The 16,730-nt window shown below is 44.8% G+C and overlaps 1 protein-coding gene across 1 annotated transcript in view; it reads left to right on the top strand.

The window, feature by feature from the left end:
* Nucleotides 1-894: 894 nt before the first annotated feature.
* The window catches only part of LOC117963291 (rab effector Noc2-like), a 30,094-nt gene continuing 14,258 nt past the window's right edge, over nt 895-16,730 (top strand). The window contains exons 1-3 of the mRNA XM_059000685.1: nt 895-1,021; nt 4,676-4,782; nt 12,809-12,952. Of these exons, the coding sequence (XP_058856668.1) occupies nt 4,706-4,782; nt 12,809-12,952 (221 nt within the window). The 5' untranslated portion in view covers nt 895-1,021; nt 4,676-4,705. The remainder of the gene's footprint in view (nt 1,022-4,675; nt 4,783-12,808; nt 12,953-16,730) is intronic.

A 16,730-nucleotide genomic window follows, 5' to 3' on the forward strand; every position in this document is an offset into this window, starting at 1 on the left:
GGAACGAAACCAAAAAAAGATTTCCTCATGGTGTTTGGTTACACTGATAAGGAAAACATCCATTCATGCTTGGGTGACGAGAGTTCATTTAGATACAGACAACAAGATAGCCGAGCACTTTGGTGAAGCACAAGGTTAGGGTTAGGTTAGGGTCTTGTTGTCTGCTTATTTACATACTGTAGATACTGTGGAATAACTTTTTTAAACGGAGTTTTCTATAGGCAAAACAGCTGTGTTTACAGACTGACCTCATTTATACCATTAAACTAAAAACTCCACAAACAAGTGGCTACTACTGTTAGTCCCTCAGCTCTAACCACTAGACCCCACTGCCTCCCAGTCCCTCAGCTCTAACCACTAGACCACACTGCCTCCCAGTCCCTCAGCTCTAACCACTAGACCACACTGCTTCCCAGTCCCTCGGTTTTTCTAAAATTGCCACGTATAAATTAATTACTTAATAAATACTTCCAATATTCCCCTGATAATATAATGAATTCACAGCCCTCTCCATTTTACTTTTACAGTACCAGCAATCCTAATCCAAATTGGGACTCCATCAGTGCCAGTTAGGATTGCAGGCTGGCAGAACTCAATCTCTCCACACTGATGGGGGGAAGTTACCTTATGAGTGTCCAGTGTGGAGGACGTGAGAGGCAGGTTTGAAATGTTATATATATATATATATATATATATATATATATATATATATATATATATATATATATAAGTGCGTAGCGTTTTTTACTTTTCTGTAGTTGCAGATTGCAGACTTGTTTCATGGTGCAGATGGAAATGCTTCAGTATACAAAGGAACACTACTCCTTTAAAACCCCAGCGGTGAGGAACAGGATGTTTTACCGTGACATGCCACAGTCACGTGACTAACTTGACACGGTGCAGCAAGCTTCTCAGAAAGCAAAGGACCGGCTGTTACTGTTAGCAGGGTTATTTAGTGACTCTGCCTGCCTTAATGTTAGCACTCTGTTAAACTCAACAAGACTACTGGACATTTCAGAAAGTGAGTGGTACTTTATAAAATCTGCCTCTACTGTTGTTTCTGATTGCTGCCACTGGGAACTTTGTCAAACTTTTTTTTTTAATTTCCTCTAAGGAAGAGAAGTTATTGGAATTCTTTCTGTTTGATTTCTGTTGCAATAATTCCACAGTTAGAGAAATTAGACAAACTTTTAATTATTGATAAAAGTGTAAATATGTTAGAAACAAGTTTTTAAAGACTGATTTAACCGAGTCTCATTAAATCCATGTATTGGGTTACAATGATCACTTTATTGTGCTGATAATCTTTTACTCCTTCACTTGTTATTTAAGATTAGTCTTGTGCACTGCTTAGATAAACTGCTTCATCCTGGTCTTGTGCTGGCATGGTCTGACTGGAGCTAGACTACTGACTTTGAACTACAAACCGCTTATCCAATTGTCATTAAACTTGGTATTAACAGTATTTGGCATTATTGATAAGATCAGATTCTGGGGACATAGGGGGTGTCTGTCTGTCGTATATCTGTCCATCTGTATGCCACTCCTAAATTTTTGCATTTATATGGAGAATCTCTTATCCACTATGCCAGAGAGCCAGGCTCGCCTGCAGGGGTGGTTCTAGAGTTTTTCCCTCAACCCACTGACGGGTCAGAATCTGTAACAGCAGCGCAACACCTAACCCTGTCTGCTACACTCCGCTAAACACAGGCTTACTGATTTTATTATACTCATTTATAAGAGTTCAACATTAGTTATCAAATAATGTCACTCAGTATGCCATTTAATTTAATGACACAAAAGAAAAAATCAAATAATGTCACTCAGTATGCCATTTAATTTAATGACACAAAACAAAAACAAAAAACTACAGTAAATAATACAGCAATAAAAAACGGGTAATAAATTCCCTCTGTTTGTTTAACTAAGTTTACTAATACTAGTGCTAGTGCATGTAGTCACAGCACAGCTGCTGAAATGTACTTAGAAGCTTCCTGTGATGTGGCTTGGAGCTAAATGATGGATTTATAGGTTTGTTATTCCAGAGCCTCATCGTATAGGGAGAGGGGAGCGGTGCTCATCACAGCTCTGCTTTACGGAGCGCACACACTCTCAGATGATTAGCGCTGGGTTTGTGGCGTGTTTTGGGGAACAGTATAAAATCTGTTTTGTTCCCCATTGTTATAAAACATTCACATTTTCAGATCAATCCAACAAGGCGTTCTGAAGTTAAAAGGGTCACAAACAAACAGCAAACAGACATAACAAGAACACACCTGTAAGCAGTGCTGTATGTTCTGGCAAAGCGTCCTCCTGGGTGTATTTTAAGGTCTGAGTGACTCACAAGGACAGTATCAGCAGTATCAGCAGTTGTTTGTTCCAGCCTAAGTGCTTTTTCTAAGTGTGTCTATTGCAGATGCACTACTGCACTCACACAATGTCTACTACAAGGAGTAAGTGGCTTTTAGTTTGCTTTTCCTTTTGATATGAGCGATTTCACATAATGAGACTTGATCTATTTGAGGCACAAACATATTTCTGGGGACTGTTAGCTATGTGCAAAGCATTACACATTTCACAGTAATTGCATCAGAAGAGCCAATGCTTTTTCATTTAAAATGGTAGTGTTTTCACAAAATTGTGTTTTTTTTTCTGTTTCTACTTTTAAAGTTTAATGTATACAGCTATGGCCAAAATTTTTGCATCACCCTAGAATTTTAGTATTGAGACATAATTTTTTAAAAAAATGTATATGAACATAACTTAGATATTTTATTTAACATCCTTATGAAGTGCAATGATGGCTGAGCGTGTTCTGAAGTTACACAATCTATGTAAAATCATGCTTATAGCTTAAATCTACTCGTTACCACTTCTAATTGTCACCTTTTGATTACTTCTAACTGAGAACCACTGGAAGATTTGTGACGTCTTTATGGAAATTGTGTGTTTTTCATATTAGATTTCAAATTCACTTTTTCATTAAGTATATGGAAAACTACAAAGTGGTATGTAATTGCATATGTTAACGTGACATTATTCAGCAGGTTTCGTTCGACTTTATAAGGCAAAATTAAATCATTCTTGGGTGATGCAAAACTTTTGACCATAGCTGTATTTATTGTTGCTTGGTGTTCACTTACCAGTTTCAATTTAAAGTAATTGTAGCTGAGAAAATAATTCCATACCTGTGGATCTGGTAACCAGGACCAGGGGGCTCCATTGGGAATGAAGTGGAGACAGACTCAGGCCAGAGGGAAGGAGACACACACACATAGTGTGAGGGGATGAAATGTGTTATCTCATGTTAATGATGATGAATCATTGGGACGCTTTAAAAAATGACTTGACAAACTTCTGGATTCAATCTTCAATGATGGGCTGAATAGTCTCCTCTCGTTCGTAAATGTTCTTATGTTCTTAAAATGACCTGCGTTGCTGTTCAGACGAAAAAGAAATTAAGCGTCTGTAGACATGGTTAAAATCAAACAATCCTCGCAATTAGAAACAAAAAACACTTTGTTAAATTCTGTGTGATAAATATGGGTCACATTTAGTTAATTATAAAGCACCTTTCAAACAATGAACCACTTAAAAATGTTCTGTTGTGAACATGTATTCTTATACTTTGAAGACATTTTTTGGTATAAGAACAAATGTTCCCCATAAAGCTAGATTAAATCAAACCTATGGCAGCGTCTTAAGTTTGGCTCAATATATGGCTCAGTGAGTTCCACAACATGTCTCTGTTTGATTTCGAGGTAAAGTATCAAGGTTCACAGTGGGCTCTAAAAGCCTGTAATGAGAGATAGTTGTCTTTGGCAGAAGCAGGCACAGTGGCTCTACCGTTTTGCCCTCCAATTAAAATTATATTTGTTTCCCTTCTCTATAATGATGTGTACTTTTTAACTGAATACAAAATGCTCGCTGTGACTCCGAGCGTCCACCTGCATTCAGGTTGTTGCTGGGAAAAAGGATTGTCTTCATTCAGAAAGCTCTTTTTCATATTTAATAAGCTGTTTTATTGTTGTGCTGCTTATTCATGATGTTAAAGCACAGAAGGGTTTTACACAAACAGACAAAACCTCATAGCTGGAAATAGCTAGCAGCATTGAATCAACAGGCTGAAAGCTGCTTTATTCCTTTTAGTTTAGAGAAAGGACAAGCAGGTACTTTGAAAGAAGATGTCTTTTATGCGAGAATGTGGCCTGATTGGTTGACCAATCAATTATGTAGTTTAGCTCACTTATCTAGCTGCATATAAAAGGCTAAAGAAGGCTTGCTTACACTGTAAGCTGTTTTGGCCCAGCAGTGTTGAGACTTTGTGTAGCTGGACCAGGGAAAGTGGGGTCTTCCCTTAAAAATATCATTTTTATTTGACTTTGATTTACCAACAATAAAAGGTATGCTTAAATCTATTATTTTGTGTGACTGCTGATTTTCATCTGCTCCACCATATCTTGTCCCAGGCAGGTATACACAAGAGTTAGCGGTGGTTTGACACAAGAGTTAGCTGTGGTTTGACAGGGCACCCACATGTTCTTGGAACTTATGAAAAACATGAAAATGAAACGCTTTTTCAAAGAAAACCCGGTTAAACTGTTCATAATGAAAAGTGGGTTCAGGGGTCTCAGTCGTGTCGGAGTGTTTCTTAACTGTGTTTCTCTGCTTGTAGGTTTGTATTGATCTCCTCACCCTCGTGGAGATGACAGATACCATCTTTGGCAATGGGACCGACCAATGGGTTTGTCCCAATGACAGACAGCTTGCACTGCGAGCCAAGTAAGTATCTAAAGACGAGGACAGTAACAGCTGTCTAATCCAGCCCCTCTACATACCGGCATCTTGTATAATTCGGCATGATTTCTGAATCCCAAACAAATCCCTGTGTGATTGGTGTGATACCCTCTGAAATGGAATACAGCTATGCATTACGTAATATATAAAAGATGCATCTCCCTGTTTCAGTGACAGCAGTGCTTCTGTATACTGCAGAAATGATTCTCAGATTAGAGAGGGTAATCACTGAGGGATGGTATCCAGCCTCTTAAAGTGGTTGTATCAGACTGAGTACTCTTATAAAGTCTTGCCTGTCAAACAAACTCACTATATAAGCCTTAAATGTGCCGTTTTGAAACAAATACTGTACATGATAGTGTATCACACACTTCTGTTTCCATGTAAACCCCCTGGTACTACATCAGGTGCATGCACATGTTTACTTTACTTGTTAGAAATGTATGGAATTATTGTGATCGCTACAATCCCTTTAGCAGTGTGACAGGGGTTCTGTTATTGTGATCGCTACAATCCCTTTAGCAGTGTGACTGGGGTTCTGTTATTGTGTTCTCTACAATCCCTTTAGCAGTGTGACAGGGGTTCTGTTATTGTGATCGCTACAATCCCTTTAGCAGTGTGACAGGGGTTCTGTTATTGTGTTCTCTACAATTTCTTTAGCAGTGTGACAGGGGTTCTGTTATTGTGTTCTCTACAATCCCTTTAGCAGTGTGACAGGGGTTCTGTTATTCTGTTCTCTACAATTTCTTTAGCAGTGTGACAGGGGTTCTGTTATTGTGTTCTCTACAATCCCTTTAGCAGTGTGACAGGGGTTCTGTTATTGTGTTCTCTACAATCCCTTTAGCAGTGTGACAGGGGTTCTGTTATTGTGTTCTCTACAATCCCTTTAGCAGTGTGACAGGGGTTCTGTTATTGTGTTCTCTACAATCCCTTTAGCAGTGTGACAGGGTGTGGAAGGGTGGTGGGTAATTCACTGACACAGGACACAGAGAGATGAGTCTGAAAACACCGCACAGGTGCCCAGTTTTATTAGAAGCTGATTCTGGGTTCAGCCCGCAGAGGGCGCTGTTGTCTGTGGCTTGCCGTACCAGCTATGGTAGCGACAGAGCCACAACTATACCAGAGCGGTACAGGGTACAGAGGTTAAAACAAAACAAAACACTAATCAAAAGGCGAAAGGAACAGGGAAAACAAAACACAGTAAACAAAACTACAAAATAAAGAGTGCTGCGCTCGGCAGCTTCACCCCGACCGTCGCTACCCGCACGGTCCGGGTCTCCGTCCTACTCTAGCAGCTCCCTCAGCCTGCTATACACTTTATCGGGGTCTGCCCAAGAGTTCTCCCCGCTACCGCTAGTTCTTTGGTTTCTGTCTTTTATTATTTCTTTATCTTGCTGGGATTTTTCCTCCCGGCTAATTGTCCTCCAGCGCTTCCGCACGCCGGTTACATCTCCGTGGGCAGACCTGAGGGAACAGCAGAATAAAACTTATAGGGTCAGCAATTCTCCCAAGACCCGCCTCCCAGCCACTCGGAGAGAAGGAAAGTTCGCACACCCACTCTCCCCCCTCTCCGTGTCACCGCCATGCCTGACAGGCGGATATTGACGAGCTGCTGCCCTCTCCCTGCAGCACTATGAACACGCCAGACGAGTCAGCACAGATCTCCCCTGTTACATATCCTCCCCCTTAGAATGGCACCACCGGTCCATTCGAAAATCCTACACCCCCATGCCTTCCCGAGAGAAAAAATCTGCGTTTTGATGCAGCTTTCCTGCTCGGTGGACAACCCTGAAGGCATAGGGCTGCAGGGCCAAGTACCACCGCGTGATTCTGGCGTTGTTATCCTTCATCCGGTGAAGCCATGCCAAGGGGGCATGATCTGTAACCAGGGTGAAGTGTCGCCCCAGGAGGTAGTACCGGAGTGACTCGACTGCCCATTTTACCGCGAGACACTCCTTCTCGATGGTACTATAGTTCTTTTCGCGGGGAAGGAGCTTCCTGCTGATATACAGGACCGGGTGCTCGCTTCCCCGCACCTCCTGGGACAACACTGCCCCGAGACCTGTCTCTGACGCATCCGTCTGCAGGGTAAACCTCTTACCGAAATCCGGGCTGCATAGCACTGGCTTGCTACACAACCTCCGCTTCAAAGCGAGAAAGGCCCTCTGGCACGGCTCCGTCCACTGAACCGTATTTGGGGCAGCCTTCCGGGTGAGGTCTGTCAAGGGAGCAGCGAGCGTGGCGAAGCTCGGGATGAACTTCCTGTAATAGCCCGCTAGTCCCAAGAAAGAGCGCACCTGGGTTTTGGTTGTAGGGACCGGCCAGTCAGCCAAGGCTTTCACCTTAGCAATCAGCGGTCTGATCTGGCCACCCCCTACTCGATACCCCAAATACTCCGACTCACTCTTCCCAATGGCACATTTCTTTGGGTTAGCAGTGAGCCCAGCCTCCCACAAGGATTGCAATACTGCCGCTACCTTACACAGATGACTCGGCCAATCCTCACTGTGGATAACCACGTCATCTATGTAAGCAGCGGCGTACTGCTGATGGGGCCGCAAAATGCGATCCATCATCCGCTGGAAAGTGGCTGGTGCTCCGTGCAACCCAAAGGGCATGGTCCTAAATTGGTATAATCCGAAGGGAGTCGAAAACGCCGTCCTCTCTCTGGATTCCGGGGTCAGGGGTATCTGCCAGTACCCCTTCGTTAAATCCAGTGTCGTCATAAAATGAGCCGTGCCTAGACGCTCCAGCAATTCATCTACCCGGGGCATGGGATAAGCGTCAAATTTCGATTTTTCATTAACTCGCCTGAAGTCAATGCAAAATCGAGTTGACCCGTCCGGCTTATCCACTAAAACAATTGGACTATTCCAGTCACTTTGGGACTCTTCTATTACCCCCAGTCTCAGCATTTCATCAATCTCTGTTTTTATTACCTGTCTTTTACGTTCAGGTACACGGTATGGCCTCTGGCGAACTAGCGCCCCCGGCTCAACTTCAATGTGATGATGGGCTACCCGAGTCTGCCCCGGGACGGGAGAAAACACATCAGGAAATTCCGTCACCAGCGCCCGAGCCTGACATTTCTGTGTAGGTGTCAGATTCTCTGCAATCTGTACCGACCCTGTTTTCGCCAACACAGAAAGATCAGGTCCCAGGTCGGTGACGTCATCTGCCTGCGCCACTACCAATGCCTCCGGTTGCAGCCAGGGCTTCAGGAGGTTAACATGATAAATGTGTTTCTCTCTCCGTCGCTCCGGCTGGCAGATCTCATAATCCACCGCCCCAACCCGGCGTGTAACCTCAAAGGGTCCTTGCCACTTAGCCAGGAGTTTTGACTCAGAACTGGGTAATAATAGAAGCACTTTATCCCCCGGCTGAAATGTGCGCAACCGGGCTCCTCTATTGTATTGGGTCTCCTGTCTGTGTTGTGCCTGCTGCAAATTGTCATGCGCCCATTTCCCCACAGACTCAAGACGTTTGCGCAGGTCCAACACATACCGGACTGCATTAGTCGAATTATCCTGCTGTTCCTCCCACATCTCTCTGACCAGATCGAGCACACACCGGGGTCTTCGCCCATACAGCAGCTCGAATGGCGAAAATCCCGTGGAAGCCTGGGGTACCTCTCTGATCGCAAAGAGAAGGGGAGGAATCAGCTGGTCCCAGTAACGCACATCACTGCTAATAAATCTGCGCAACATGCTCTTAAGGGTCTTATTAAAGCGCTCCACAAGACCATCGGTCTGAGGATGAAACACCGAGGTCCTAATGGTCTTAATCCCCAAAAGCTTACATGTTCCGCGGATTAGCCGGGACATAAAGTTGGTGCCTTGGTCGGTCAGTATCTCCCTGGAGATCCCCACCGGGAGAAAACCTTCACGAGCTCGTTGGCAACAGACTTAGCGGACATAGATCGGAGGGGAATGGCCTCTGGATAACGCGTCGCGTAATCCAAAATGACCAATAGGTGTGTGTATCCCGCCGCACTCCTTTCCAATGGCCCGACTATGTCCATCCCAATACGCTCAAACGGAGCTTCCACTAGGGGCAACGGCACCAGTGGTGCTCGTGGGACGGCTCTAGGGCTAGCTTTCTGACACTCCCCACACCGTTCACAAAACCGTCTGACGTCACCATCCAGCCCCAGCCAATAGAACCGTGTCACAAGCCTCGCTTTGGTTTTGTCCCTACCTAAGTGACCAGACAGGGGAATAGCGTGAGCAAGCTGCAACAAATCCTCCTTAAAGGGTTGAGGAATGAGCAACTGATGACGCACCTCCCCCGTCTGGGGTAATTTGTCAACACGGTACAGCAGGTCTCGATTAATTTCAAAGTGAGGGTACGTGGCGGCGCGTCTGGGCTCGACCACCCGACCATTAACCACCGCTGCTTGGTCAAAGAGCCTGCCCAGCACGTCGTCACGCCCTTGCTCGAGTCGGAAGTCACGGGAACGAGCTAAAAAATCAGCTCCCATGGCTTCCAGCTCTGGGTCGGGTCGGTCCGGAGCGGAGGCAGCCGAGCAAGACCCCCGTGCCGGCTCCGCAGCCTCCCCCCCCCGACTCTTCACCAACCGCCCCCACCTGAAACCTCTCGGACTCCTTCCATCGCCAGCCCTCATTCTTAGCGGCCCGACGTTCCCGTTTAGTTTTTCGGGGTCTAAATCTATGGCAAAACAAATTCGGGTCACAGAAGGGGAAGATCTCTCCAATTACTTCCTCCTTCTTGGCCAATAGGGTGGGCGGGGCTGTCAGAGCAGCTAACCAATCCTTAAACTGCCCACAGTCCCGCCCCAGAACTACTGGTACTGGCAATCGAGGACATAACCCTACATGCACCTGCGTCCCCTGCTGGCCAATCGTTATATTCACACTTATTTTAGGGTAGGAGCGTACATCCCCATGAATACATTTAATATGCACCTGTCCCAATAATCGTTTATGCCCCAGTGAGATTAGGCTATCCTGTATTAGGGACTGACCACACCCTGAATCCAGGAGCGCCTGGGTTTTTGTACCATCCACTGTCACAGGAATAACAAAACCCGTCTGCTGAAGTGACTGAGGTAATTGAACAGGCTTACCTGGTCGGCTGAGGTCACACTCCATCACGGGGCAATCCCGCGCGAGGTGTCCCACCTCCCGGCACGTCCAACACCGCAGTGGGCTAGTTTCTCGCCCTGGAGCCTCGGCAAGAGGTGGAAACACCGGAGCCATCAAAGGGGCTCGACGGTAAGGGAACCGTGCGAGACCCCGGTCCGACCCCGCAGCAGCCCGCGGGGAACCCCACGCTGCCCCGGTCCCCGGGCCGGGAGCTCGCACAGCCCCCCCCCCCGTCCAAAACCTTGTACACCCCTTCCCCCCAGTCCCTTCGCCCTATCCGGGGCCGGTGGGGCAGATGATGCCGCAGTGCTTCTCCCCGGCAGCCTGGCTGGCGTTGGTTCGGCTGCCCGGTACTGCTCTGCCAGTGCGACCGCCTGATCCAGGGTGGCGGGTGCCTGCCGCTGTACCCACAGCCGTGGTTCCGGAGCTAGACACTCCAGAAAGCGCTCCACCACAATCACCTCCACCAGCCTGGCTTTCGTGGTCGCATCCGGCCTCAACCACCCCATGGCATACTCGTTCAGGCGATGGGCAATGGTTCTGGGGTGCTCCTCGGGCGGGAAGCGCTCCTCTCGAAACCTCCTCCGATAGCCCTCCGGTGTGGCCCCCACGCGATTCAGGATGGTAGCTTTTAGTGTGGGGTAGTCCATCATCCGGTCGGGCGACAGCGTCCTCGCTGCTGCCTGCGCCTCCCCCGTTAACTGGGGCAAGAGGTAACTGGCCCATTGGGCCTGATCCCACCCGGCAGAGGTCGCCAGCGCCTCGAACACCTCCAGGTAGGCTTCGGGTCGATCCTCTGCCGTCATCTTGGTGGGTCTCATCAACCGGGGGTCAGGTCCCGCCGGTCTAGCCGCCCCTTGCACCGCTGCCGTCAGGGTCTGGCGCAGGAGATTCATCATCTCCGCAAACTGGGAGGCATCCATGCTGGTGCGCACTGCTTGAAGGGGGCAGTGCCAGTGAATCCCACTTCTGACACCACGTGTGGAAGGGTGGTGGGTAATTCACTGACACAGGACACAGAGAGATGAGTCTGAAAACACCGCACAGGTGCCCAGTTTTATTAGAAGCTGATTCTGGGTTCAGCCCGCAGAGGGCGCTGTTGTCTGTGGCTTGCCGTACCAGCTATGGTAGCGACAGAGCCACAACTATACCAGAGCGGTACAGGGTACAGAGGTTAAAACAAAACAAAACACTAATCAAAAGGCGAAAGGAACAGGGAAAACAAAACACAGTAAACAAAACTACAAAATAAAGAGTGCTGCGCTCGGCAGCTTCACCCCGACCGTCGCTACCCGCACGGTCCGGGTCTCCGTCCTACTCTAGCAGCTCCCTCAGCCTGCTATACACTTTATCGGGGCCTGCCCAAGAGTTCTCCCCGCTACCGCTAGTTCTTTGGTTTCTGTCTTTTATTATTTCTTTATCTTGCTGGGATTTTTCCTCCCGGCTAATTGTCCTCCAGCGCTTCCGCACGCCGGTTACATCTCCGTGGGCAGACCTGAGGGAACAGCAGAATAAAACTTATAGGGTCAGCAATTCTCCCAAGACCCGCCTCCCAGCCACTCGGAGAGAAGGAAAGTTCGCACACCCACTCTCCCCCCTCTCCGTGTCACCGCCATGCCTGACAGGCGGATATTGACGAGCTGCTGCCCTCTCCCTGCAGCACTATGAACACGCCAGACGAGTCAGCACAGATCTCCCCTGTTACACAGGGGTTCTGTTATTGTGTTCTCTACAATCCCTTTAGCAGTGTGACAGGGGTTCTGTTATTGTGATCGCTACAATCCCTTTAGCAGTGTGACAGGGGTTCTGTTATTGTGTTCTCTACAATCCCTTTAGCAGTGTGACAGGGATTCTGTTATTGTGATCGCTACAATCCCTTTAGCAGTGTGACAGGGGTTCTGTTATTGTGTTCTCTACAATCCCTTTAGCAGTGTGACAGGGGTTCTGTTATTGTGTTCTCTACAATCCCTTTAGCAGTGTGACAGGGGTTCTGTTATTGTGATCGCTACAATCCCTTTAGCAGTGTGACAGGGATTCTGTTATTGTGATCGCTACAATCCCTTTAGCAGTGTGACAGGGGTTCTGTTATTGTGTTCTCTACAATCCCTTCAGCAGTGTGACAGGGGTTCTGTTATTGTGTTCTCTACAATTTCTTTAGCAGTGTGACAGGGGTTCTGTTATTGTGTTCTCTACAATCCCTTTAGCAGTGTGACAGGGGTTCTGTTATTGTGTTCTCTACAATCCCTTTAGCAGTGTGACAGGGATTCTGTTATTGTGATCGCTACAATCCCTTTAGCAGTGTGACAGAGGTTCTGTTATTGTGTTCTCTGCAATCCCTTCAGCAGTGTGACAGGGATTCTGTTATTGTGTTCTCTACAATCCCTTTAGCAGTGTGACAGGGGTTCTGTTATTGTGTTCTCTACAATCCCTTTAGCAATGTGACAGGGGTTCTGTTATTGTGTTCTCTGCAATCCCTTCAGCAGTGTGACAGGGGTTCTGTTATTGTGTTCTCTACAATTTCTTTAGCAGTGTGACAGGGGTTCTGTTATTGTGTTCTCTACAATCCCTTTAGCAATGTGACAGGGGTTCTGTTATTGTGTTCTCTGCAAGGTCGTACTGTCCGAAACGATAAAGTCTACCAAAAGATTTCACACGAATTGAGAAATATGTATTTGTTTTTCACTTGGTGATGAATGCAAATGCAAACTGAATAATTTCATTTAATATTATTAAAGTTAGATTAAATACTACTAATAATAACTTTAAAAAGTTAGATACATATATAAAAAAGGTCAGTAAACACTGTATTTAAAGTAGGCCTATTAAAAACAAAATCTAAATGTAACATTAAAGACATTTTTCTTTACAACTTGTTTTTACATGCAATGTGTGTGTTTGTGTTTAAGGCTGCAGACAGGCTGGTCTGTCCATACTTTCCGGACAGAGAAACAACGGAAGAGTCAGAGTTTAAATTACAACGAGTTGGAGATTATTCTGAGAGTCATAAAGAGAGCTGAAAGACTGGAGCAGAACGAACAGCTCCGCATTGGGTAAGTACAGACTGTCCAAAAACATTTGACATGTACAGAACAGCCAAGAATAAAGGGACCAGCCATAAGTAGGGCTAGCACCGAATAGATCACTAGTCAAATAGAAGGTGACATTCGGCCTCAGAAACTGAAAGTCGACTTTCGCATGCCACATGATTGTGATCTCATTCTGAATCCTGTGGTTTAGATTGTGAAGTCATTCTGAATCCTGTGGTTTAGATTGTGATGTCATTCTGAATCCTGTGGTTTAGATTGTGATGTCATTCTGAATCCTGTGGTTTAGATTGTGATGTCATTCTGAATCCTGTGGTTTAGATAGAGAAGTCATTCTGAATCCTGTGGTTTAGATTGTGAAGTCATTCTGAATCCTGTGGTTTAGACTGTGATGTCATTCTGAATCCTGTGATTTAGACTGTGATGTCATTCTGAATCCTGTGATTTAGACTGTGATGTCATTCTGAATCCTGTGGTTTGGATGGATGGCAGTGCTTTTACAAAAAATAACAATATAGTGCACAAAAAAGTGTAATGAAACATTCACGAACAGCACCAGACATTATCAAGTACATGACCAATATATATATATATATATATATAGTAAAGGATCTACCTCTTCCGGGTTCTTTCAGCAGCGTTTACGACCACACAGACACACAGAATTGAAGTTTGAGCGCTATCGCAAACTTTTACTTTTCAAAACAAAATAAACAAACAAAACCCAAGCTCTGTTCGAGCACTAACTAAAACTCACTGGAACGCCCTTCCTGGCACGGGACGGATACCCCGTTTACTCGTAAAAACAAACACACGTTTTACAACACTAAACACAGCACTTACACAAATGACTGCTCGGACACAGTGTACCACTTCCCATGTCCTTCTACTCAGCAGTCACAAGTAGACTGACTGCTGCCTTTTTATTACTGTCAGCTGGCTTCAATTTACAATAATTGCCAGCTGAAATTAATTAACAAATAATAAAGCAATTAACAAATACTACTGTGAAAAAGTATTTGCCCTGTCTAATTTTCTGCATTTTTGCATATTTTTGACACTGAATGTTATCAGATCGTCAACAAAAACCTAATATTAGATAAAAGGGACCCTGAGTGAACAAATAACACAAAAAATTGATACATATTTAATTTATTTATTAAAGAAAGTTATGTAACTCCCAATGCCCTGTGTGAAAAAGTAATCGCCCCCTTAGATTCAATAACTGGTTACACCACCTTTAGCAGCAATAACTGCAACCAAACGCTTCCTGTAGTTATTGATTAGTCTCTCACAGCGCCGTGGAGGAATTTTGGCCCACTCCTCCATGCAGAACTGCTTCAACTCAGTGACATTTGTGGGTTCTCGAGCATGAATTGCTTGTTTCAGGTCCTGCCACAACATCTCAATGGGGTTTAGGTCTGGACTTTGACTAGACCATTCCCAAACTTTAAATGTCTTGTTCTTCAACCATTCTGATGTAGACTTGCTTGTGTGTTTCGGATCATTGTCTTGCTGCATGACCTAGCTGCGCTTCAGCTTCAGCTCACGGACGGATGGCCTGACATTTTCTGATACAGAGAAGAATTCATGGTTCCTTCAATGATGGCAATTCGTCCAGGTCCTGATGCAGCAAAGCATTCCTAAACCATGACACTACCACCATGCTTGACCATTGGTATGAAGTTCTTACTGTGGAATGCAAACAAAACATACACAAAGAAAAGGGCTGTCTGGCCAAACCAAAATAAACACAAATAAACACAATTCCAATTACTTTAAGCACACGAATACCTTGTTCGCTGGCTGGTAACATTCGTTCTTAATGCCTTACTTTTCACAACTCTCTCAGCAATAGCCAAGGCAGTCTCTTTTTTATAATGTGGCTGGGGCCTTAACTACCCATTGATCAAACAATTACCTTATTAAGGCTCCAGCCACAATCTCCTGTGTTTATTTGCCAAATAATAATAATAATGACGGCTTTTTGCCAGCCACAAATAATAAACAATAACGTTGTCCGTCCACACACAAATACAATTATAATAATAATAACAATACTAATTATGATAATAATACAACACAAATACATAAATAGTAAAAGGGGGGGGGGGGGGCATCTTGCCACACTGGTACAACACCAACTTTCTGAGTGAAGACAGCAGTCCACCTGAAAAAAAATACAAATAAAATAAGGGCACCGGCAAGAGTAGACACATAACAGGAGATGAGGAACAGCTAAATGAAACAGAAGAAAACAAAGATTGAAAAAACACACACAAAAAGAAAACTACAGCGTGGGCTGTTAATGAACTTAAAGACTGGTTTAAAGAAAAATATGGACATTCATTTTAAGGAAATAAGTAAAAAAAAAATCTTAACAACATAAGGGGATTTTATGCCATTGCAAAAAGTTCAACTGGGGACCAGTATTCAGTCTCCAGTGTTATAACGCTGAGCTGGATTAAATAGATATTTTAACAGTAGAAGTTTTAACATATCTGCTTACCGCAGGTTTAAACCCAACAAGAACATATTCCTGTCAGTCATGAAAACTTTGAAAGGAGGTAAAGACAAGGCCAGACACCACCCCCTGACTTACCAGCCTGGATTTGAAGCGTCTGCGGGAAAGTGAGGCACTGTCCCCTGACACCGCGGTTGGCTTGGTGCGTAAAGTCTGTTGTGATCGTCGACTTAATCTGGCACAACTTGAACGCGAGGGTGTCCAACAACTAACAAACACATCTTTTGAGATCCGAAAGGATGAAAACAGACTTGAATATGTGTGCCTTGCATATAACGAGGACACAAACTCACCTGAAGATGCAGCTTCAGCATCCATGGGAGCTTTTCCCTACTTCCTCGGTGTATATATATTTCCAGACATTATCACGTACATGATTAATACAGGCCAACTTCACTATAACGAACCCCCCTGGGACCTGGAGAAATGTTTGTTATATCAGGTTGTTCACTATAATAGGGTTTGGCATTTTTCTGTATCAGAATAATGACAAAACGGAAAATTTTAATTGAACATAATATATAGTATTTTTATGTAGATTCCTTCAAATCGATCAACATTTAAACGGTATTGTAACAAGGTACTCGTGTCACAGACAGAGGAGTTGGAGTTGAAACGCCAGCACAGGTGCGCAAGATTTATTAAACACAAAACAGAAAGTAAACAAACGGGTCATGTGACACTGATGGTAACGCACAGAGGACAGGCAGCAAGTCTCAATTGAGCGCCCGTCTGTAAACAATCATTTGATCAAACATAACTCCAAAAAGCACACAAAACAAACCTGTTTCCACACATAATTTACACCGACACTAATTCCCCCCACAGGTATGTTTAAAAGAAAACAGTAAAGAAATGAAAAAGGAAAGAATGTACACTTACATGCTGAATACATTAACTACATGTCCTTTCTCTTGAAAAAACTATTCAGCGTAGTTTGCTCCTCACGCCTGTTGCCTGGTTGCAGTTTGTGTGAAGATGACTGACAGGCAACGATTGCATTCGTCATGCATGATTCGTACTATAATAGGTCATCTTTGAATTAGCGTTGTCTTTGAATTAGTCAACCATGGTATTTGTTTTCACAGAGAATAACACATTTGACACTGGAGAAAGTTCAGTGTCAGTCATTACTGAGATTGTTGTATCCGAGTCGATCCTGTACGTGATCGTTCTAATAGGGCTAATTTGCATTGAAAAAATCTGTTCTTGCTGTTGGGATTGTTTAAAATGGGTGTTCATTATAGTGGAGTTAGCCTG

Source organism: Acipenser ruthenus, chromosome 26 (genome assembly GCF_902713425.1).
Source record: "Acipenser ruthenus chromosome 26, fAciRut3.2 maternal haplotype, whole genome shotgun sequence".
Classification (NCBI taxonomy): domain Eukaryota; kingdom Metazoa; phylum Chordata; class Actinopteri; order Acipenseriformes; family Acipenseridae; genus Acipenser; species Acipenser ruthenus.